This window comes from Candoia aspera, chromosome 2 (assembly GCF_035149785.1).
Source record: "Candoia aspera isolate rCanAsp1 chromosome 2, rCanAsp1.hap2, whole genome shotgun sequence".
Classification (NCBI taxonomy): domain Eukaryota; kingdom Metazoa; phylum Chordata; class Lepidosauria; order Squamata; family Boidae; genus Candoia; species Candoia aspera.
In genome coordinates, this window is record NC_086154.1 from 2,916,869 (window position 1) to 2,941,060 (window position 24,192).

General features: G+C 43.7%; 1 protein-coding gene and 1 pseudogene across 1 annotated transcript; both read right to left on the reverse strand.

Annotated features, from left to right (window-relative positions):
- The window catches only part of LOC134491938 (zinc finger protein 345-like), a 105,019-nt pseudogene extending 97,314 nt beyond the window's left edge, over window positions 1-7,705 (reverse strand).
- On the reverse strand, window positions 222-23,101 carry LOC134492041 (zinc finger protein 420-like). Its single transcript, XM_063296162.1, has 5 exons — window positions 23,018-23,101; window positions 22,796-22,878; window positions 22,073-22,199; window positions 18,254-20,284; window positions 222-2,255 (listed from the first exon to the last, which is right to left on the reverse strand). Exons 2-5 carry the CDS (start codon window positions 22,865-22,867, stop codon window positions 814-816), a joined length of 3,672 nt encoding a protein of 1,223 aa, XP_063152232.1. The 5' UTR covers window positions 22,868-22,878; window positions 23,018-23,101; the 3' UTR covers window positions 222-813.
- Window positions 23,102-24,192: the final 1,091 nt, after the last annotated feature.

Sequence of the window (24,192 nt, forward strand, 5' to 3'; positions counted from 1 at the left end):
CTATGCCTTCCTCCCCAGTTTGGATTCTCTGACGTAAAGTTTGGGGAAGCCTTTGACTGAATAACGTTCTATGCTTTCTGTATCAGCACTGGCTCTCTCTACAGAGTGGATGGGAGTCAAATTAGTTCACATCTTTTTTGACACAACAAGCAGTTTCCTCATACTTCTGTTCTTGTATTTGGTCAGGAGGAATTCATGGACTACAACTCATTTAGAAGCCTTGGAGTGGTTTCCTCAATTTTATTTTGATCCCTACTGTTCTCCAAACATCCCTTTCTCAAGAAATTTAAGGGACAACCCCTCCAAATGGCCTCTTTTTATTCACCATGACCAGTCCCCTATTCCCCTCTGTACCTTTTGATGAGAACTTTAAGCTATTACAGTATATTAGACTGAACAAAATGTTCATAAGCTGGTTTTAAGTTGCCTAAAAATGTAGAGTCTGCTAGTTTTTGAAGACAAATGGAAATTCCAAGCATCTCAGAATCAAGAAAAGAAGAATGTTCTTGTACAAGAATTTTGGCATCTTAAAACGAACCTTCAAAAACCCACTCATCGTCAGTAAAAGGGCACACCCCTGTTGTTATCCTTTTCCTCAGTACATTGTCTCTAGCCATTCCTATCAAGCCTTAGCAAAGGTCAGAGACAGGACCTAGAACTTGTAGAAAGTTCCTTTTCTAGTTCAGACCAGGAAGCATCTAAATGGACAGAAGCACCTAGAACTACAATTTATTTGGATTCTCACATAACTGGCTCCTTCCATTGGAAATTAGGTCACCGCTCCCCCTAAAGCTATTTCTGCACTCCACGCAGTTATATCGGTTCTTCAGTGTGGATTCTTTTATGGGACATAAGGGAACGATTTTGACAGAAACTCTTTCCACACACAGTGCATTTGTATGGCTTCTCCCCCGTGTGGATCCTTTTATGGGAAGTAAGACCACCATTCTGAGTAAAACTCTTGCCACATTCTGTGCATTTATACGGCTTCTCCCCCGTATGGATCCTTTTATGGGAAGTTAGGGAACTGCTCTTACTAAACTTCTTTCCACACTCAAAACATTTATAGGGCTTCTCCCCTGTGTGGATCCTTTTATGGGAAGTAAGGGACCCATTTTCACGGAAGCACTTTCCGCATTCTAAACATTGATATGGTTTCTCCCCCGTGTGAATCCTATTGTGGGAAGTAAGTTTACCATTCTGACTAAAACTCTTTCCGCATTCCATGCATTTATACGGTTTCTCTCCTGTGTGGATCCTTTTATGGGAAGTAAGAGAGCTGCTCATTCTAAAGCTGTTTCCACATTCAGTGCATTTATACGGTTTCCCCCCTGTATGAATTCTTTTATGGGAAGTGAACGACCCATTGTCACGGAAACTCTTTCCACATACCAAGCATTTATAAGGTTTCTCTCCTGTATGGATCCTTTTATGGTTAGCAAGATCACCATTCTGAGTAAAGCTCTTCCCACAGTCCATGCATTTATATGGTTTCTCCCCTGTGTGGATCCGTTTATGGGAAGTAAGGGAACCCTTCTGAGTAAAGCTCTTACCACAGTCAACACACTTATATGGTTTCTCCCCTGTGTGAATCCTTTTATGGGAAAGAAATGACCCATTTTTACGGAAGTTCTTTCCACATTCCAAGCATTTATATGGTTTCTCCCCTGTGTGGATCCTTATATGGGAATTAAGGGAACTTTTCTGAGTAAAGCTCTTTCCGCAATCCATGCATTTGTATGGTTTCTCCCCAGTGTGGATCCTTACATGGGAAGTAAAAGATCCATTTTTACTGAAACTCTTTCCACACTCCAGGCATTTATATGGCTTCTCTCCTGTGTGGACCCTTTTATGCGAAGTAAGGGAACTGGCCTCGCTGAAGCTCTTTCCACACTCCGTACATTCATATGGTTTCTCTCCTGTGTGGATCCTTTTATGGGAAGTGAGGTTACTGTTCTGAGTAAACATCCTCCCACACTCTGTGCATTTATATAGTTTCCCCATTACGTGGGTCCTTTTATGACTCTTAAGGGGCCCACATGCAAGGAAGTTCTTTCCACAATCTCTGCATTTGTATGCTTTCTCCCCTGTGTGGATCCTTTTATGGAAAGAGAGGTGACTACTCCATCGGAAGGTTTTTTCACACTCTGTGCATTGATACGGTTTTTCTCCTGTATGGATTCTTTTGTGGCAAGCAAGGGAATGGTTCTTCCTGAATTTTTTTCCACATTCTCTACATTTGTATGGTTTCTCTCCTATCTTGGCTCTTTCATGCAAGGAAAGAGTAAAAGGCTGACCATGATTTTTTTCATCCTGCCACAACTGTTGCTGTTCTTCTTTAGTGTGGGCCCCATAGTGTTTGTTTATCTCTAGTTTTTCTTTGAATATCTTCATACTTCTCCCTAAACACATGCTCCTTGTTATTGTCTTCTGTTTTTGTGGGGCAAAAAAATCTGGAATTTGGGCATATTGGAAAGTTGAGCTTTTCCTTCTTCCATTGTTTGTTTGTGTTCTCTCACACCTTCTTAGTTCCATTTGATTTGGAGACTTCTGTTGTCCTTTTCCATGCCTGGCTGTTTTGACTGGCTTGTTGTAACTCTTGGTCCCCTGCCATTCATTTCCTTGAAAGAAAAGGAGAGAAGGAAAACTGTAGGAAACCTGGGGGGAAAAAAAGGATCAAGTGGTAAGATTAAGTCTCCCTCTTACCACTTGATCTAATGGGACTATATTCTCTGCCTAGCTCTAACCAGCCCAATCCAAAAGTATCAGGATAAATTGCTTGTGATTCCCCATTTCTGTAAGGTAAGACAGATGGATGCTTAATGGGTATGCCTACATTCTGGAATAAGCCTCCAGTTACAAGTCAAGTCTGCCCTTTCCCTCCTTACACCCTTTGAGCTATTTTGGAGATGTTGACTAGATGAATTTGTGCCATCAGACTGAATGAGTCATGGTATGACATTTTGTTTTATTAATCGTTTTATTTAATTATCGTGGATGTTTTATGGTATGCCTATTGCTGTATGTAGGCTGTGGAGAACTGCTTTTTGGTTTCAGTTCAGACTAGTGAGAAATTGTAGGAGGCACAGAGAATGGCCTTGGAGGACAAGAGGAGGAGCTGCTACCAACGCAACAGTGAAAGTAACTTGAGAAAATCTGTCAGACAAGCCCGTCCCTGGTTCACACGAAGATAAAGTGAGGGCGGGGAAAGCACATTCAGATCTGCAAGATTCTATTCCTATAGCTTTACTGTATGTTACTACAGCTGTTACAATAAAAGCAGCCCTGATTACACGATATTGGTTTCTTAGTCTGGTCTCCCTTGTAAGGCTGACATGAATCGGGGAAACAAGTGTTCAAAATTCACTCCAGGAATATTCAGTGGGACAACAGGAGTGGAAGGCCAAGCCAGGAAAATCAAACTACCTACCATTTGCTATTCATTCTCTTCTCATTACAACCAGATATTTGCAGAGGGGAAAAAAATCCACAGATAAAAATCACATTTCCACAGGGGAAAAAATGGCATTCAGCTTAGAATTCTAAAGATCATGATTACAGAAGAAGAAGGTCAAAGAAAAGGAAGGAAGGACATTAACCAAGTAGCCTGCTGAAGAAAATACGGCTGGTAGGACAATCAGGCACAGGAATCTGGGCCAAGACATCCAGGGATCAGTGGACCTCCAGCGGGTAAGTTAAATTAAAGCTACGGATAACCCCACAAGTATGAGAAACAGTCACACTGCACATCTAAGGAGATAACTGTTGGCCTCTTCCCTTCCTTGGAGGTGAAGATCAAGTCGTCTCCTTTTGCTAGCCAGGACACAACGTCTGAATTTTTTATGAGACACGGCTGGTCACATCTGGCCATAACATACCTTCTCTAATAATTAGAGTGGAGAATGGGGGACACTTACCCAGAGAGGCTACGATCCTAGAGTTCTCCAGCATGACTTCCCCATGGAGGGCTTTTTGGTCAGGATCCAAATGAGACCATTCGTCCCTGGAGAAATACACAGCTACCTCCTCAAAGGATACAGGACCCTGGTGGGGAAGGAGGGAGAAACAGTTCCTCTATCATCAGAGAAGCCCTGGAAGGACTTGTAAGTTTTCTTCAGTCATTCACAGGTCCCCCAAGCAGAGATTTCTAATGGGTTAAATGAATAGCTACTGTGGAATTCAAATTTTTACCTGGGAAAATGGGCAGGGTACATTGCTGTTAGGTAACATTTGAGACAGTTTTTTTTACTGATTTTACAGGACTTTCAGTGAAACAGCCCCAGCTTCCTTCTGGATCAACTGGCACGTGAGCCCTGGAAACATCCCTTGTCAGTACAGTGACCATACGTCTTTTATTATAGTCCTTTATTTCAGAAAGCCGCCCTTGAGATGTATTTGTTTTTCAGACACTCACCTTTGTCCTTTATTCCAGTCATTTAACTTTTACTGTGCAGATGGTACCACTTAATGCACAGCCTTTCACATTCATGTGAAAAATATGGAAACCAAACTGTCTTTTTAAAATAAATTTACATGTACCGTTTGATTTCAGATATTCTTATTAGAATATGCATTTCTGTAAACTTTTCCTTGGTTTTGCTCTTGAATTTTCCTTTGTAAAGCAAAGTTATAAACATAAACACTTTTTAAAATCCTTATGAACCTCTTTCAGGTTTGCCCTTTATTTTTTCCAAGAAGATATGGTCACCATACTTCTCAGGGACTCCCGTCCTTCCTGGTGTTTGCGGAAGGAAGTGGTGGGGAGCTCCTGACATCTCAGGCAATAGCCTGTGGTGTCTGCTGAGGGACCAGTCTTGCCCACCTTCATGGAAGTGCTGGGGGAGCTCATCCAAGGATTTGGGCAGGTGCCATCCACACGCAGATGACACGCCAACCACATTCTGCTTCTCAGATTCCAGGGAAGCTACTCATGTTCTGCACCATTGGCTGGATAGGAGATGAGAAAGTCAAGCTGGGGAGGAAATTGTGCTGATTTACTTTGCAAAGCGGAATTGGTTGGGATCCAGATCCAAGCCCAAATCACATTGTCAGAAATGATTCTGGAAGCCGGACATGACTTTATTATAAACAGCTGTTTTTACTTAGAAATTCCTCTGTCTGGCCACCATTATTTGTTCTTTATACCCTAGTAAAAACACTATAATTTATATCTTGTTTTAAATGATGCTGTAATGAGGGGAAAAGGTGTCCGCAGGGTCAAACCAGCCCTTCTTCAGAGATACTTCAGCTATGAGGTAATGGTGCCTGGGGGTGAACAGCGACTGGCCAATTCGGTCTCCTTGCTGCCACCCTTCGCCAGAAACCGGTTTCTCCCTCTACACCAGCCCACTGGGGAACCAGGAGAGGGTTGAAGGGGACATCCTCACCCCACCTTGGGTCTGGCTAAAGACGAAAAAGGGAAACGAGAACAAAAACTTCGGGGGTCTGTAGCCCAGCCCAGCTGAGGCAGGGAATAGAAGGCAACTGCTTTGAAACAAAAAATACATTTTACTAAAGGTACCAAAAGAAAATAAGCTTCCACACAGACAGCACACAGTTTAAATACCAAAAAACCCACTACAGATGCTTTTGTAAAACTGTAATTTGTCCATTTAAGTATCTAATTCTGAGCAGTCCTGCAGAATGAAAATGCATTTGGCGAGGCAAGATCAAAATCATCCAGCTGTTTTAATATTATTTAAGGATTACTGGATTATTTAATATTACAGTATTTAAGGATTACCTGAAGGATCACTGGAAATCAGTTATTGTAAGATAGCTACAGTGACCATGCGTCCTTTATTATAAAGGACAGCAATTCAGAAAGCTGTCTTTAGCTTTATTTAATTTAATGATTCATTTTCTTGGTGTTGCTCTTGAATTTTCCTTTGCAAAGCAGTTATAAACAATTAATTTTTTTTTATCCTTAGGAACCTCTTTCAGATTTGCCCCTTTTTCAGGCTTGTCCAAGAAAATGTGGTCACTGTAAAGAGAGCTTGTGCAGAAGAGAAAAAAGTACTGAATTGTTGGAAAACAATCAATCAGGTTATTTTTATTAGATTTATTATGAGGGTTTTTTTTAATCCTGCCTTCTTTATATATAACTCAAGGTGGAGAACATACCTAATACTCCTGCCTCCCATTTTCCCCACAGCAACAACCCTGTGAGGTGGGTTGGGTTGGGCTGGGAGAGAGCGAGGTTGCTAGTAAGAATCTTTCAGTATAGGTATTTTACTCCATTCTGTCTCTATAATGGTCCTGAGAGACAGGCTAAGCAGAGAATGAATCTCAAACTGAATTTCCCTGTTTGTTTAGGAAGAAGAGATTCTACAGCAAGCCCTGTAACAAAATACGAGGTCTACAAATGGACTGCTGCAGCTTCTGCAAAGTTTCTCTTCCTACCTGATTCAGAGGTTCTGCCGCTCTTTCGATTCCACGTGAAAAACGAGACACTCCTGTAAATATTCTGTTCCCTGTAGGAGAGCCAAAAGTGGCAGAACCAGAACCTTTAAAAGAATATTTACTAAGATACGGGAAAATGTTACACATAATGCTATGAAAATAATGGGAGTTAGACAGAATCTCATTATTTTGGAAAGTAGAAACTTCTTGTTAGGATCTTCTGTTACCTCCTAATAGTTCTTGATTTTGATCTTCTTGGGAGCTTCTCCTTAAAAGCAGCTCTGGTGGGAGATTCACTGAATCTTCCTTTTTCTCGGGATGTTTGGTGACTGCTGCCAGGAGCTGACAAAAAAAAAAAAATAAGAAGGAGGAGGAGGAGGAGGAGGGGGAAGGAGAATGAAGGAGGAAAGGAGGAAAATACAGGAATGGCTAACAAAAGTGGATTTTGGTTCCGTGCACACATCTTTGCAGCCCTCTATGTCCATCAGTGCAGATGTAAAACAAGAACACAACATTCTCTGTCAGTATGCAAAAATGATAAGAGGGGGATATACAAGAATTAAAACAGACAGTTGTTTATTCTTTGAAATCCCATTTTCGGCTTGCCAGGCAAAGGTCTCTCACCTGCAACCCAACCTGCTCCTTCTGCTCCTCCGCCCGGCTCAGCAGGAAGCCCTCGGCCAGGGCCACCGCCTGGGAGCTGGTCTCTGCTCCACACTCCCGCACCCAGCGCTCCATCTCGGGGGGCAGGACGGCCAGGAACTGCTCCAGGACCACCAGGTCCAGCATCTGTGCCTTTGTGTGTCTTTCTGGCTGCAGCCACTGGTGGCAAAGCTGGTGGAGGTGGCTGCAAAGCTCTCGGGGCCCCTTGGCCTCTTGGTAGTGGATGCTCCTGAAGAGCCTGGGCTGGACCTCCGAAGTGTTGGTTTCCTCCTCCAGGATCTTCTTCCCAGTTCTTGCCTGCATTTTCTGAAAACTCTCAGGCTGAGCAGCAGAAGGGCCTTTTCCAGCTTCATCTGCTCGGTACTTTGCTTGCCTTTCCCCCCTGTTCTCTAACCCAGATCCAAATGGGGCCAACGGATCTTCTGGATCTCCCAAGGTCTTTTTATCCATAGGACCTGAACTATGCAAAGAGCCCCTGGAGAAGTCTCACCAGGCCATTGCACCCCTCTGCTTGTGAGATATTTTTGTTTGCAGACAAGGAGACATAAGATGCTTCCAAATTATATATCTCACCTGAAAAGGAAAATAAGTCCAGAACTACAGAAACTACTACACTTCCAAGAAAAAGTCAGAACAAGAAAAGATATTTCTGGACAGGCACATGTTTGGGAAGAGGGAAGAGGAATTGCATTAGGCAGTTTTTGGTCTTGTTATTTGGGAGGGAAATCTGGGACCGCCACAATCTTCTTCCACCAGGGACTCACAACTCTGAATGAATACCGTTAAGGGGACTTTGGATTTCTTTTTCCTCACCCCAACAGAACATCACTTTCTGTGATGCTATGTGGGAATGACCTTGGGAGGCAGGAGAAAGATCCACAGCCTAGGCAATGGTCTGGCAAGAGGCAGCTCAGTCCGCAGGCAGGGGAGAAGCACGGGAAGCATTTCAGAAGGGACCGTCCCCAGTTTTCCAGAGACGTAAGAGAGAGGAGGGGAGAAATACTTTCAATCCTGCAAGATTCTGTTTTAGGTAACCTTACAATAAAGACAGTGCTGGTGCTCCTGGTTGTGCTTCTTGTCTGGACTACCTCACAGGGCTAACGCTTTCCTTTTTAGGAAACCAGACCCATAGTTACACGTTCAGATGCAAGTTGGCTTCACACAACATACCAAACCCAAAACGCTGGTTTGAGTTCATATAAAATGCAGCGTCCAAGCACATCACCCAGTACACATCATGGCGTATGTGCTGTTCTGGTTCACCCAAACCAGCTTAGGATTTTGCAATTCTTTTTCTTCAGTGAAGAAAACATCGATACTTGCTATTTAAGAGCGCGGTTCTACAGTCCCCCGATTACATGCAGGCAGGATTCACCCCATGCAAGGGCTGAGTTAGCATGCGGTAAATGCAAAGGCTAGAACCAATGACTCAGAACACAGCTTCAGATGTGGCCCTGGTTCACACAGCCTCCTAAGACGCTGGCTGGGTTCCCACAACACGCTGGTCCAACCGCATTTTAGCGTAACCCAACCCATTGTGCAAATGCAGACACAGAATCCCCTTTGCATCTCCTTTCCTGCAAACTTTCCAGACAGTATTGTCCACCTTGAGTTTTGCAAAGAAAACATGTTCCTCTCCCCCCAACTTTGAGGCTTTCCCAAAAAATGTGTGCCTCCCCCATATCACCTTCTTCTTTCTGCGGATCCTGGACTTTGATGCTTCTCTTTCGCCCCTGCCTGGACCGTGCACGGAAAAGGGCGGCAGGGGAACATGAGACCTGGGGCTCTCTCCCTCCCAGGGCTCAGAAGACTTTGCCTGTGCCTATTCCCTCCCCAACACGAGACCGTTTGCTTCCCTTCCCGCGAGAAGGGCGCCCCACTCACTGAACAGTGTCACGTCTGGATCTCCGTCCCTGCAATACTTCGCTGCAGCCTCTTTGGTTTCTGGGCGCCTCGAAGGGTTAAAGCGAGCAAGTGCAGAACCCTAGAGAGGCAACACTTTTCAGTGATGTCACTCACTCCTTTCCACCCCCCAGATTCCAGAGCCGTATTCACTCCCCGCCCCGCCGATTTATCTGGCGCATGCTCAGTTCCCACCTGAAGTTCAGAGACTGCCAGTCCGGCCACGTTTGTAAAGGGGGCCCCCTGGTGGATTCTGTGCGCAATACCGGGGGATCCTAGGAAAAAAGAGTGGGGGGAAGGGGTGCATTTTCTTGCGGGGGGGCAGGAAAGTGGGGGAAAGCAGAATTATGGGTCCTTTTATGGAGTTGCTGGGAATCAAACCTGGGACTTGCTTGCAATGAAGACCCCTTTTTGGGGGAAAAAAAGTGTTTGCAAAGAGAGCCCCTGGTGGCTCTGGCTCTGGCCTGCAATGCCAGGGGATCTTGCAAAGGATGGGAGAAAGGGCTGCGTATTCCACGGGATCCCAGAGATGAGGGGGTGGGAGGAAACTGCCACCCTCTCCCCAGAGGAAGGCCGACATGGTTGCTGGAGGAGCCAAGGGCAGAGATGCAGCTGCAGAGCCCCGAGAATGTTGAAGTCCAAGTTGTGTCTGGCGTGGCCGACTCGGGAGTCATACAAATCCTTTGCACGTCATACAAATCCTGCTGTATCTATAGGTGGTTGCAGTTATATCTACGTGCCCGGGCGTTTCATCGCGGTTGTTTGTGTTGGGGGCCGTCTTCTAACAAGCCCGCTGCGTTCTCCGCGGTCCTTTCATTTCCACTTTCTTCCTGTATCCTTTCACTTTTCCTTTTCCCGCTGTTGGAGGACAGTCTCACCAAGTTCCTTCCGAGCCGGGAATAAAAATGCACAGGCAATTGCTCGAACCGAAGTTCCTTTGCTGGGAGCACAGCAGACGGACCCTGCCGCCACAAGGCGGCCGCCCTTTCAAGTTCCCCGCAAGCCCTTTATATAGATCACCTGCGCTATTGTTATTTGGGAAGGCGCGGAAGCGTCCCCGTCTTCGGAGAAGGCGCACTTGGCCGGGTTCTTGGCAGGGGGCTCTCTCGAGGAGTATTCCTTCCTTCCTTCCTTCCTTCCTTCCTTCCATTTCTATAGCTCTATAGTTCTAGGAGGGTGCAGTTTACCGGCGTTCCGAGAGGGGGCGCTCTGTGGTCAGGCTCCCTGCTGAGTTGTGGAGTGCTCTGTTTAGGGCGATTCGGCTTCCTAGTGAGCTGCGACATCTTCCTGTCCAGCGCTGTTAGTTTGGACTGTTAATTTTCCTGGGGAAGAAATCTTCTGTTACTGATTATGGAGATCTGTTCAGCCTGGGCAGAGTGTTCACCTGACCTGAATGGGTTCTTTGGGAGGAAGATCTCTGGCTAAGTCTGAAAGGAATCTTTTCTCTAAAGGGCTTGGTGCTTCCTGTCACATTTTTCAAAAAATTATTTATTTATTTATTTATTTATTATTCACATTTCTATCACTGCCCCCGACAGGAAGCTCTGGCGTGGGCTGGTCCATGAAGTCACGAAGAGTCGGAAGCGACTAAATGAATAAACAACAACAACAACATCACTGCCCATCTCCCCCTAAAATTTTAACCTTTTTTCTGTCTCTTCCCCATCGAACCTATTTGTAGCCTTTAACCTTTTACCCTGATTGCGAAGGGAAAACTGTCTGGCTGGACAAACAGTATTTGGGGAAGACGGTATGGTGGGAGGGAGAGATCTTGATTTCTTCTTACAGTGCTTCCATCTCCTTTTCCATCCTGCTAAAGCTGATGCCTTTTACTGAAATGTACTCATCAGAAAAAGTGCTACCGGACTCCTGTTTTTTGGTGTCAAAATGCTGGAGTTGAAAGAGTTAGCAGACACCAGCAAGATGAATTTCCATAGTAACTAACGCAGAGGCCTGCGTTTGGGTGGGAAAAAAGTCAAAGACGTCTTTGGAAAATCAACGTTATCCTTTGGGTATTTCACAGCATTGTCAGTTTTCTCCAACTGTAGCACACTTTAAAACCCACAACTTCTGAGAGATAGTCCAAAAATTGAGTGATTTTAAGATAAAGCTCATCAAAAATCAGTTTAATTTCTTCCATGTCTCATCACAGTAGATTATAGCACCCTCTGTTGTTGTTAGTTGCCATCGAGTTGAGTATGACTCATGGCGACCCTATGCATAACAGAACGAAATGCCGTTTGGTCTTGCGCCATATGCCTGGCTGTTCCAATGTTTGCGTCCACTGATGCGGTAATTGTATCAATCCATCACATTGAAGGTCCTCCTCTTTTCCGCTGGCCCTCGACTTTACCAAACAGGATGTCCTTTTCAAGCGATCGGTCTTTCCTGACGATGTGCCCAAAGTATGAGAGTCTAAGCCTGGTTATCTTCGCCTCTAGGGAACATTCTGGTTGTATTTCTTCTAAAACTGATTTCTTTGTTCTTCTGGAAGTCCATGGTATTCTCAGTAATCTTCGCCAACTCCACAATTCGAATGCATCAATTCTTCTTCTATCCTCCTTTTTTAATGTCCAGCTTTCACAGGCATCTGTGGCCATTGAGAAGACCATGGTGTGAGTCAGACGCACCTTTGTTTTTCAACTGACATCTTTACTTCTGAAAACTTTAGATAAGTGACCCAGAAAAGCACCAACAAAGGCAAGGGTTATTTTCAGGGAAAGTATCTCCTGATTTATTATTTACGGAAGTGAGCTAATCAGCATGGTGGAAAGTAATAACAAAGACCGTTTCCCACAGGAACATAAAGGAAGAAAAGTCCGATTTCAACTCCACATAAGCAGATTCATCAAAATAAGGGATTTTTTCAATATTCCTTAGAACTTAACTTATTAAAAAAAAGCAATAAAAACAATAGTCTTAACTTTCGATGTTACATTTTACAAAAAGAAGCCAAATTTCCGAATTAAAAGACTAAAAATAAAAATGAACATCTCCAAGAGGTTAAGTTTTTCTTAGCTGTACAAAGCTTCTCTTAAGTAACAAATAACCAGAAAAATAAAGTGTCTAAAAAATGGAGTGGCAAGATTTAGCGTGTTTTTTGGCTTGGGCGCAGCCTTGAACCAGATGACAGCCCCGTCTCTCAGCAGTCTCAATTACAGATTGATCACGGGAACTCCATTCTGCCACCCTGCCACAAGAAGCTGCTGACTGGAGAACAAGTGGGGCGATTTCCCCAGATTCTTCTTACTTCCGGAGACTTCTTCAGGCTGCAGGAACCTAGCCTGCATCCGGAAAATGCTGGGATGCTGGCTCTACTTCGAAAGGAGGAATTGATTAGTCTGCCATTCCCACTGGAAGTCATGGAAATTATGAAGAAGGACCACCCCAAATATTGAAAGGAAACATGTTCTGGAACAGGAAAATGACTCAAAATCACCAAGTTTATCCACCCTTAACTCCTCCACTAGCGTACTTTTTCTGGGGTAAAACTCTCAGAGCGAGTGTGGAGCAAACGTGGAATTCGTTGCAAGGAGCAAAGGCTGAGTATGAGAGCAGGAATGTAGGCTAATGGACTAAACCAACATGAGAAGAAAGATCCTTACATTGATTACAGTTGCGTGATACACTCCACTAAACAGTAGTAATGAAAGAACCAGGAATGAGTTTCGGGGGGGAATTGTCTAACGTTCTCAACAAATGAGACCTGGAGGAAAAAATACACCATCGAGTCAATGAAAGGGTCCGTAGAAATAAAGAGAAGGTAAGGTAAAGGTAAAGGTTTCCCTTGACGTAAAGTCCAGTCGTGTCCGACTCTAGGGGGCGGTGCTCATCTCCGTTTCTAAGCCGTTAGAGCCGGCGTTGTCCGTAGACCCGTCCGTGGTCATGTGGCCGGCATGACGACACGGAACGCCGTGAAAAACAAATTAGGCCATTTGGAGACCCAAGAGTGAATGACTGTAGCAATTAATAAGAATCTGTTTAGAAAAAGATCTGTTGTGTATGTGGTTTCAACCTAAGTGCATTCATTACTGTAATAATGTAATTAATGTCATGAATATTCATGACATTAATTCCTCTGCTGTAGAGTTCGTTTTTTTGAAGCGTCAAGAGAAGATCTGGGGGAAAATGGACATGGAAGAAAAGGAAATAAATTAAAGTGGCTGTAGAATGACTTCAGGAAGAAGAAGTATGAATCCTCTATGAAAAAACAGAATTCATAGTACATGGACATGAGGAAAGAGGACATGAAAACAACTTGTAGCAGAGTGAAAAGAATGAGGTTACAGATGTCCCATAAGCGTGTGGAGTTATGCCAATAGACATGAAAAAGGATGCTTCGTAGAATGATTTAATTATTTATCTTAAAAAATGTATACAGCTGCCCCCCTTAAATACATAACATTGTGTGGTGAACAACCAATTTACAAAAAAAAATATGTAAACTAATTCCATGATTGAAGTTAAAAATAATGTGAGGTCCTCTATAACAATTTTTACAGGACCTCATGGGGTCCAGGAGGCGGGCCTTCTCTGCAGTGGCACCCGCCCTCTGGAACATCTTGCCCCCGGAGGTGAGATTGGCCCCATTGCTCCAGGCCTTCCAGAGGGAACTGAAGACCTGGCTCTGCCACCGGGCGTGGGGCAGGGAGGAGAATAATCATACTTGGGGTTGGCTAGTGCCTTGAAGTGCCCCTCCTACACGAGGACTGAATGAGACTATGGCCATTGGGATTTTATTATATTTGGTAGTTTTTAAAATTGTTTTAGTCTGTATTTTATATTGGAAGTTTATTGTATAGTTATTGTTTTATGCTGTAAACCGCCCAGAGTCCCTCTGCTCGGAGGAGATGGGCGGTGACAAATTTGATAAATAAATAAATAAAATAAATTTCACAGAGCAAACGTGTATACTGGGCTGTCCTAACATTCTGGCCCCAATGTCTGGGGAAAAAGCCAGGTTGTACGAGCCTTTTGGGAAGCTGAGAGGTTCAGGGCCCTCCGAGCCTGAAGGCTTTTCCCTAGGGCAGGTGCTGCGACAGAGAAGGCACACCTCCTCAGTCCCACAAAATGGCAGTTTAACTGAGGGGTCATGGAGCATGCCCATCCTGTCAGATCTGGTGGAACGGGGAGAATCCCTCACAGATAGACAGTCCTGCAAGCAACCCAGCCCCGTGCCATGCAAGATTTTAAAGGTGATAACCGACACCCTGAATTGCACCCAGAATCATGGTGGAAGCTCATGTAGCAGTGGCGTTGCACAGAATTTGGGGTGCCCAAAACTGCACGCATGGCATTCTGGACCAGCCAGTGTCTGGATGGCCTTCAAAGGCTGCCCTACGTGGAGTACATTGCAGTAATTGGTAAGGAAGTGACAGAAGCATGAGTGACAATGAGCACAGCCTACCAGTCCAGGAACGGGTGCAACCGGCACACAAGATGAATCTATGTGAAGGACCCTTGGCCAAGGCTGCCACCTGCTCTTTGAGCAGGAGCCATGAGTCCAGGAAGATGCCTAGATTGTGTACCAACTCTGCCTGGGAGAGTGCTACCTCATCAAGAATTGCAAATGACAAATCACCAGATGCAGGGTGCCCCAAAACCCAGAGCCACCCAGTCTTGCTGGGGTTGAGTCTCAACCTGTTCCCCCCTATCCAGAGCCTCACAGCCTTCATAAGAACCTCAACAGCATCACTTGTATGGCCATTGCTTGTACGATGCACTGAAAGAAGCTGTGCGTGGGAGAAAAGGCATCTTAAAAAAAGATTGCTTCAAAAAAACAGGGCGAGAGAAAGATATCCCATGACATGGAGAAAGATAGCTACAAAGGACAGAGGCAAAAAAAGAGCAAGACATGTGAAGATTAAAAGGCAGCAAAAATGGGCTTATATCCTAGCTGCCTACAGGATAGCCTTCCTCCTCTTGTTTCTGTCTGATCTGGCAGAGTTGACGTGCTCCTGGTCGCAGCTGGAGAGCAGCGTCATTTAGTGGGACCTAAAAGACGGGCCTTCTCTGTGGCCTTATAGCCAGCGTACCACCAGAAGTTTGCATGGCCCAACCTTCTTGGGTGTCAGCACCTGATCATTTGAGCATTCACACAATCACAGTCAGGAGGCTGGGATTCCTTTAACTGTTTTATTGAAGCGTAATGAATGGTACAGAAGGCAAGCTGCAAATAAAGATTTCCCGCTCAAACCTAACTTAAAAACTACATCCCCTTAGTTAGTCCCCTTTCCCATGAAACCATGTTACACCCCCCCCCCATCCAGATGGTATTCGTGGCATATCTCAACCCCATGTCCTTGATGTCCTCCATAGCCATAATAAACCACTTCACACTCCAACTTCACACCCCCTCCCATCTGGCGACACGGATCCCATTCCTTGGAGAAGGAAATGATGGTAGATGCTCCGATAAGGGTTTCCGTGAAACCTTTGATCGGGGGGATCTGACATTGGGCTTCTGTAAAGCTAAAGGTGGAGCATGATCTATCCCTGGTAGTGGATTTCTGTCTTATGATTGTGATTGAATGTTGTTTGTCCTCTCCCCTCAGTAATGTTGCTGAGTATTCCTCTGGATTAGCTAGATTGCCTATTTGCTTATTCTTATTTTGTTGTTTTTCATCCGAGGTCAAATTAAAGAAGGAAAAACAGGAAAGGAGAAGAGAGGGTTAGCAAATTTTAAAAAGAGATATAAAGCACAACCATGGAAGAAACTGTAGTTGATCAACTTCCTTTATAGCTAAGAAGAGGTAAATAAGCAAATGTATATTTAAGAGTCAGAGATTTAAAAAAAACAAACGCCTTTAACAGTCTGGAAAGAACTGTAGCATGTAGCAATATGAGAATCCAACTGAATAAAAGATAAAAATATTATACATGTATTTAAATAGACAAAATACAGTCTGGCTTGCATATTTTGATACAACCCATTTAAAACAAAAAATCCAAGCCAATGGAGAAGTAGAAACCAGCAAGAGTTAGGAAGGGAGGCCATGCATCCAAGCACACCCTAGATAAGCTTGGGATGTGAGTCTCCAGCACAAAAACTTAGCGCTTAGCCTGTGTCCCCTTCACCACAAGGGGCCAAAGAAAAATAGACTTTCACAGATCCTTAAATCCGAATCCAAATAACCCACAAAGAACAGAGAAAAATTATGTAAATAAAACCGGTACAAACAAGACGCCACATTCTTTAACCGGGGCACAAAAGGCAGAGGTCAAGAGGCTCCCCAGATAAACAGCAGGACTTTCAGCAGGAAGGAGAAAAATGCCAACCAGGCTCATACAGCTGTATCAGTGTGAGCTGCAACAAGGTCACCAGGAGATTGGGCAGGTTGAGTGGAGACAAGCAAACAACACAGTCATGCTCGTTGGAAAGCGGATCATAAATCAGGTCCCAAAGGCTGGGAGTTTTTAAGTAAATCTGAGTTCCAGAAGAATTGAGGCAGGACACCCAGCATCACAGTACCATGCTCTGCACGATGGTTCTCTAGCACTACAATTCCCATTCACTTCTATAACTTCCAATAAAGCTTGGACAGTCCCAGGGTAGTCCTCTGTTCATACCTCCAGGTGCTTTTTCACCTCATCCACTTCACATGGGAAGCATCTGTTGTCCTTAGAACCATCTTAGAAGTTTTCATTGTGGGATTGCCCCATAGGTTGCGTAAGCTGAAACCTTCCAGAGAAATTCTTTTGTCTTTACAGCTTGCTTTGAATGGATCTGATGGACTCTATCTTTGATATATGTCCAGTGATATCTTTCCAGAAATACATGGCGTAAGAGGCACAGTAAAACTGAGAAAAGCAAAGCAAATCAACAGACAGAGTCTATGGTAAATACAAGTAAGACTATTAACTTCTGTTTCCATTCCTTTCTGATCTTGTTTGGACAGAATAGACTTCTGGATTGTAGAACATTAAAAATGGCGGATTGTCCCTGCACATTCCTGGAACGGCTGTCCTCATTTTATTTTATTTTGGCTTCCATTGATTTCTCAGTATCTCTTTCCTCAATTCATGATTGATTGTTTGCCATTTCAGCACACTCAACTCCTTTTAATTCTCACTCTCCTGTACAACCCTTCCTTGGGGACAAAAGAAAGAAAGAAAGAAAGAAAGACATCAGATATTTAAGGGACATGCCCACTTTTAATTCAACATCACCCATTCCCCCATTCTCCTTAATACAATTTGACGAAATCTGGGATACTTATGGAATACAATGTTCTCGTACAAAAACTTATCTCTACTTGAGTCATTTCCTACTTTTTATGAGGACAGATTAGGGTCCCCCCCACCGACATTTAATACAAGAGTGGCTGTATAAAGACTAAAAATGAGGTGTGAAGATGGAATGGCAGAACTGTAACAAGATAAGGCAAAGGAAAGGAAGATCAAACTGTAGAAAAGGATTGTGGAAGAACAGTTGCTACAGTGGAAGAAATGTCGATACAGCTCCCACTTATAGAAACACATTAGGGATGCTTTCATTAAATGAAGTTCCTTCTAAAGACTGGGGAAGCCACAAGTGTTAAACTTTTACATCCCTATCCTTACATCCTTAAACATCACACATCCCCATCAAAGTCAATGTCAAGTGGAAACATCAGCAAACTGGGGAGCATGAAGCTCACTTGTGAAGATACAATAATACATTGGATTGAATTATATGTTTGTTTGTTTATTTGATTTGTCACCGCCCGTCTCCTCTCACCAGAGGGACTCTGGGCGGTTAGTTCATACTGGGAAAGGTGGAAGGAAAGAGAAGAGGAGGACAAGCAGTAGCAAGGTGTATAGACTCAGTTACACTAGCGATGAGCGCACCGTTGGAAGAGTTGAAGGACCAGGTTAGTGACAGATCATCATGGAGAAAATCTATCTATGTGGTCACTAAGAACCAGCACATAATCAATCAATCAATCAATCAAAACTGGTATGGCACATTTTGAGACACATCAAATGGTGACTCCATTGGATTTTGAAGGACAAGTCAAAATGCAAGCATTTAAAACTGAAAACTAAAACAAAATAGTTTTCTAGTCTGCACCTCCAATTGTGTCAATATCATAAATGATCCCAACCAATTCATCCCAAAATGACACCATTTGCATTAACCTTTTCCTAAGTGAATTAATTCTCTCTGTAGCTGTTTCATTCAAGCCTTAGTAAAGGTCAGGGACAAAATTTAGGATTCAAAGCAAGTCTCTTTTCTACTTCAGACCAGGAAGAGAGGGTATGCATGGGCTGAAACTAGTTTAATCTTCTACTTAGAGATTCTCACCAGAGTGGGTCCTTTTATGAGAAAGCAGGTCACTCTTCCTCCTGAAGCTCTTTCCACATTCCATGCATTCGAAAGGCTTTTCCCCTGTGTGGATCATTTTATGATAAGTTAGTTGACTGCTTCGAATAAAGCTCTTTCCACACTCCATGCATTTATAAGGTTTTTCCCCTGTGTGGATCCTCTCATGGCAAGTAAGTGAATTGCTCTGACTGAAGCTCTTTCCACACTCTGTGCATTTATAGGGCTTCTCTCCTGTGTGGACCCTTTTATGGCATGTAAGTTGACTGGGCTCAGAAAAGCTTTTCCCACACTCCATGCATCGATACGGTTTTTCTCCTGTGTGGATCCTTTTATGGGAAATAAGGTGACTGCTGTGAGTAAAACTCTTACCACATTCTACACATTTATACGGTTTCTCCCCTGTGTGGATTCTTTTATGGCAAGTAAGCTCACTGTTCCTACTGAAGCTCTTTCCACACTCCATACATTGATAGGGCTTTTCCCCTGTGTGAATTCTTATGTGGAAATTAAGTTGACTTTTCTGAGTAAAGCTCTTTCCACACTCGGTGCATTTATAGGGTTTCACCCCTGTATGGATTCTGTTATGTTTACTAAGTTGGCTGTTGTGAGTAAAGCTCTTTCCACATTCCTTGCATTCATAAGGCTTCTCCCCGGTGTGGATCCTCTGATGGGAAGTAAGCTGACTCTTCCATATAAAGTTCTTTCCACACTCTGTGCATTTATATAATTTCTCTCCCGTGTGGATCCTTTTATGAATAGTAAGGGACCTATTTTCATAGAAGCTCTTCCCACATTCCCTGCATTCATAAGGCTTCTCCCCGGTGTGGATCCTTTCATGGGAAGTAAGCTGACTCTTCCATATAAAGCTCTTTCCACACTCCATGCATTTAAAGGGTTTCTCCCGTGTGTGGATTGTTTCATGAATAATAAGGGACCTATTTTCATGGAAATTCTTTCCACATTCCCTACATTTATATGGCTTCTCACCTGTGTGGATCCTTTTATGGGAAGAAAGGTGACTCTTCCATGTAAAGCTCTTCCCACACTCCATGCATTTGTAAGGTTTCTCCACTCTGTGGATCCCTTTATGGGAAGTAAGTAGACTCTTCTGAAAATAGCTTTTTCCACACTCCATGCATTTGTATGGTTTCTCTCCCGTGTGGATTCTTTTATGGCAAGTAAGGTAACTCTTGTCAGTAAAGCTTTTTCCACACTCCACGCATTTATATGGTTTCTCCCCTGTGTGGACTCTCTTGTGGGAAGTAAGGTGACAATTCTGAGTGAAGCTCTTTCCACACTCCATGCATTTATAGGGCTTTTCCCCTGTGTGAATTCTTGTGTGGGAAGTGAGTTGAATATTCCGAGTAAAGCTCTTTCCACACTCCATACATTGATATGGTTTCTCCCCTGTGTGGATCCTTCTATGATATGTAAGTTGACTGATCTGAGTAAAGCTCTTTCCACACTCCATACATTGATATGGTTTCTCCCCTGTGTGGATCCTTCTATGATAGGTAAGTTGACTATTCTGAGTAAAGCTTTTTCCACATTCTGCACATCTATATGGCTTCTCACCGGTATGAATCCTTTTATGGGAAGTAAGGTGACTGTTCCATGTAAAGCTCTTTCCACATTCCCTACATTTATATGGCTTCTCCCCCGCATGGATTTTTGTATGACAGGTAAGTGAACCGTTCTTGCTGAAGCTTTTCCCACATTCTCTGCATTTATACGGTTTCTCTTCCATCCTGATGTTTTCACATAAAGAAATATTTGAAGTCGGAGTCTTATTTCTTTCATTCTCCCTACGCTGATAGTGTTTACCTTTACCATGAGTTGTATAATGTTTATTTAAATCTAGCTTGTCTTTGAGTATTTTCACACTTTTCCGTAAACACTTGCTCGGTGTTTGTCCTTTGTGATCTCGTTGGACAAGATACTGCTGAGCACACTGTGAAGTTGAGCCCTTCTTATTCCCGTTTTTTGATTGTTTTTTCTCATACTTGCTTCCTTGAAAGAAAAAGAGAGAATGAAAAACTAGGGAAAGGAAGCGAAGATCAAGCTCTAGCAAGTGATTATGAAGTACCTGCTGGATTTTTGCCAAATATTCTACAATATTTTAAAAGTCTGACCAACAGTAAATAATCTGATCTGAGGCTTACCAACTTTTGCCTTCTGATGTTACCCAAGTTCACGTGTGTAAAACTGTAAGGTATGGAAATGGATTGTTCTTATTTAGTAAGCAGTAGAAATGTAAAAATCATTTTTTTAAAAAATGAGACACTACACCAGTGTGCTGTTGCAATATTTCTCTCAATAAATTAATTCTCCATATTCATATTGAATTTCAGTGGGAAACAGTTTTATGATAATGAGCTATCAAAAATATATTCTTGGGATGACCCATGGAAAAATTGGAGTAGAGAATAGAGCCAACTTAATATAATTTTCTATGCATTCTTTCCTGCTTATCCTACTATCAGCATTTACTATGCACTCATCTCTTGCCAGAAGCAAATAGTTGTGAAGGGGAAATGAATGAATGAATAAACACACACACACACACATACATACATGCACATAGATACATATTAGTTTTTCTATTAATTCAGAATCATATGAGAGCCAGTGTTGATTGCAGTGGGAAATAAATAAAGCTGTATGTTTTCAGGGAGAAAAATGATGGCATCTCTCTCAGAATCTCCAAACCCATGGTTATAGAAGAGAAGTATGAAAGAAAAGGGATGGAAGGACACTAACCAAATAGCTAGTCTGAGAAAATGCCAATAGAGCACAAGGCAGATAGACTGCCCTGATGTAACTCATGCCTTGATCACCACTCGGATGGGCTGCCTTTGGTGACAACCTAGAAGTTGCAGCTGCTACAAAATGCAGCCACTGGTTCTGCTGGCAAACATGCTATTTATTTATTTAAGTTTAAATTTATTTAATTTTTATCTTGCCTTTATTATTTTTATAAATAACTCAAGGCGGCAAACATACCTAATACTGCAGATAAATGTTATAATTGCTGCACTGGCTGCTAGTAAGCTTCTAGGCCCAATTCAGAATGCCAGTTATTATTTGGATCTATTCTACAGTTGTACCCACATTATACAAATTGCTATTCTATTCACATTCATCTTTAAAATCTTAAACTTACAGCCTTAATGGTAGTGGTACCAAAATCTACTACCACAGCAGGACTGCTGTGACTTTATTCTTGAATGTTATGCTGGTTGTTGACCGAAATAAAGAGACTTGACTTATTACTAGTGAAGCACCAGGATGTATCAGGAACCATGGTGTCACAGTTGACTTTGCCCACTTGTCTGAACATCTGGAGGGTGGTGCTGAGGATCCCACCCCCTTGAGGTGCATGGGGTGTGGAAAAGGCAGCAGGCCTTTTCAGTGATAGCTCCTACACTCTGAAGCACACTTCCCCTGGTGTTGTGTTTGACCCCATCCCACCTAGCATTCCGTAAGGCTGCCTTATCCTAGTGTGACCCTACTTTGATTTTGAATGACAATGGTGGGTGACCATTTGGTTAGCTCCTATATTGTTATAAGTCAGACTATTGTTATAGGTTGGACTAATCTCAAAGTCATCTATAGTCAGTAGATTAGTCTGACTTGCTAGAAGCTATATGGACTTCTTCCTTTCCTTGGAGCAGAAGAAGACTGGATCTTCTCTCCTCCCAGCCAGAACATGTCTGAATTTTTTATGAGAAACAGCTGGTTACATCTGACCATCGCATGTCTCCTTGAAAATTAGAATAGACAATGGGGGACACTTACCCAGAGAGGCTACGATCCTAGAGATCTCCAGCATGACTTCCCCATGGAGGGCTTTTTGGTTGGTATTCAGCTGTGACCACTCCTCCTCAGAGAAATACACAGCCACTTCCTCAAAGGATACAAGACCCTAAAAAGGGAAGTTAACTTTCTTTGTTAACAGGGATGCCCAAGAAATATTGGCAAATTCTCTTCATAAGTTCACCAATCCCAAAATGCAGAGAGTTCCAAGGGGTTAAATGGGCATCTACTGCAGAATTCAAAAACTGATGTAAGAAAATGGGCAGGGTCATTGATGCTGATGGACAAAACATTTGGGATTAGTGTTATCAAGTTTACTGATTCTGCAGGACTGAGGTGCTAATTAATTAATTTCTATCCCGCCTTTATTATTTTTGTAAATAACGCAAGGCAGGGAACATACCTAATACTCCTTCCTCCTCCTATTTTCCCCACAACAACAACCCTGTGAGGTGAGTTGGGCTGAGGGAGAGGGACTGGCCCAAGGTCACCCGGCTGGCTTGCATGCCTGAGGTGGGACTAGAACTCTCCTACTGCCCCTGATTGGCTCTTGGGCTGGGAGAAAGTCACCCAGCCAGCTTTCACACCTAAGGCGGGACTAGAACTCACAGTCCCCTGGTTTCTAGCCCGTTGCCTTAATCTCAGGAAAAAAAATGGAAGTCCTTGTAATGACCTACTACATCTTCTCTGAAGTTTCTCTCCTACCTGAGTTGAAGGGTCAGTGGCTTTTTCAGCTCCCTCAGAAAGAGGAGAGGATCCTATAAAGACCCATGGCATTGTTCTATTCCCTAGGAGGGAGACAGAAGTGGAAATGTTTATGGCGTTTTTAAAAGCCCATTTAATAAAATAATAGGGAGGTAGGACCCCAGCATGAGAGAGCTGGAGTCTGTGAGGAGCTTCACACTGCTTGGAAGCACCTTCCCTCACCTCCCGATGTTCCCTGACTTTGATCTTCTCTGGAGGATCCTCTGAAAAGCTGCTCTTGTGAGAGATCTGATGAATCTCTCCTTTGTTTGGTGATCATCGCCAGGCCCTGAAATATAAACAGCGAAGAGGAGAAGAGCTAAGGAGAAAAGGAGGAGGAGAATAAGGGAATAGCTCACAAGAAAAGGATTCTTGTTCTCTTCCCACATCTTCGTAGCCATCGGCAAGTCCATCAACCTCTGGAAGGAGCAAGGGAACAAATTGCCTAAAACGTTAAACTGCTCCTATTGCTAACGCCAGAAAACTCTGGGAGAGAAGCATTCAGGAATTCAAACACATTGTTCATTATAGTCAACCCCCTTCTGGGCTCCCAAGATGAAGGTCTCTCACCTGCATCTCTCCCTGCTCCTTCTGCTCCTCCGCCCGGCTCAGGAGGAAGCCCTCGGCCAAGGCCACCGCCTGGCAGCTGGTCTCTGCTCCGCACTCCCGCACCCAGCGCTCCATCTCGGGGGGCAGGACGGCCAGGAACCGCTCCAGCAGCACCAGGTCCAGCATCCGCGCCTTGGTGTGTCTTTCTGGCTGCAGCCACTGGCGGCAAAGGCGGTGGAGGCGGCTGCAAAGCTCTCGTGGCCCCTGGTTCTTCTGCAAGTGGACATTCCTGAAGCTCCAGGGCTGGATCTCTGAAATGGTTTCCTCCTCCAGGATCTTCTGTCCAGTTCTTGCCCAGATTGCTCCACTGCTCCTCTCCCCAGCTTCCCCACCTGCATCCATTCTATCTCTGTTCTCTAACACAGCTCCAAATGGGGCCAATGGAACTCCTGGATCTCCAAAGCTGCCTTTGTTCGTAGGACCTGGATAGCAAGAAGAGGCCTGGACAGGTTTCGCCAGAGGACGTTTTTAGGGGTTGACACTTTTTGAGAAGAGGAATTCCTCTAAGCAGATCTGGGGTGAGCTTCTGCCAAGGACGTAAAATATGAATAAAAACACTTAGGAGATTTTCTATTTTTTCCCCTCTCACACTCAACAGAACATCCTAGTTTGCTTTTTTTAAGAGGCTAGAGCTACAACTATACTTTCACACAGGCCGGGTTCATACGACAGGCCCATCCCCAAGCATGGATCAAACAAGCACCGTTCTCATAAAATGCAACGTCCAAGTGAATAGGGCATATCGAGGC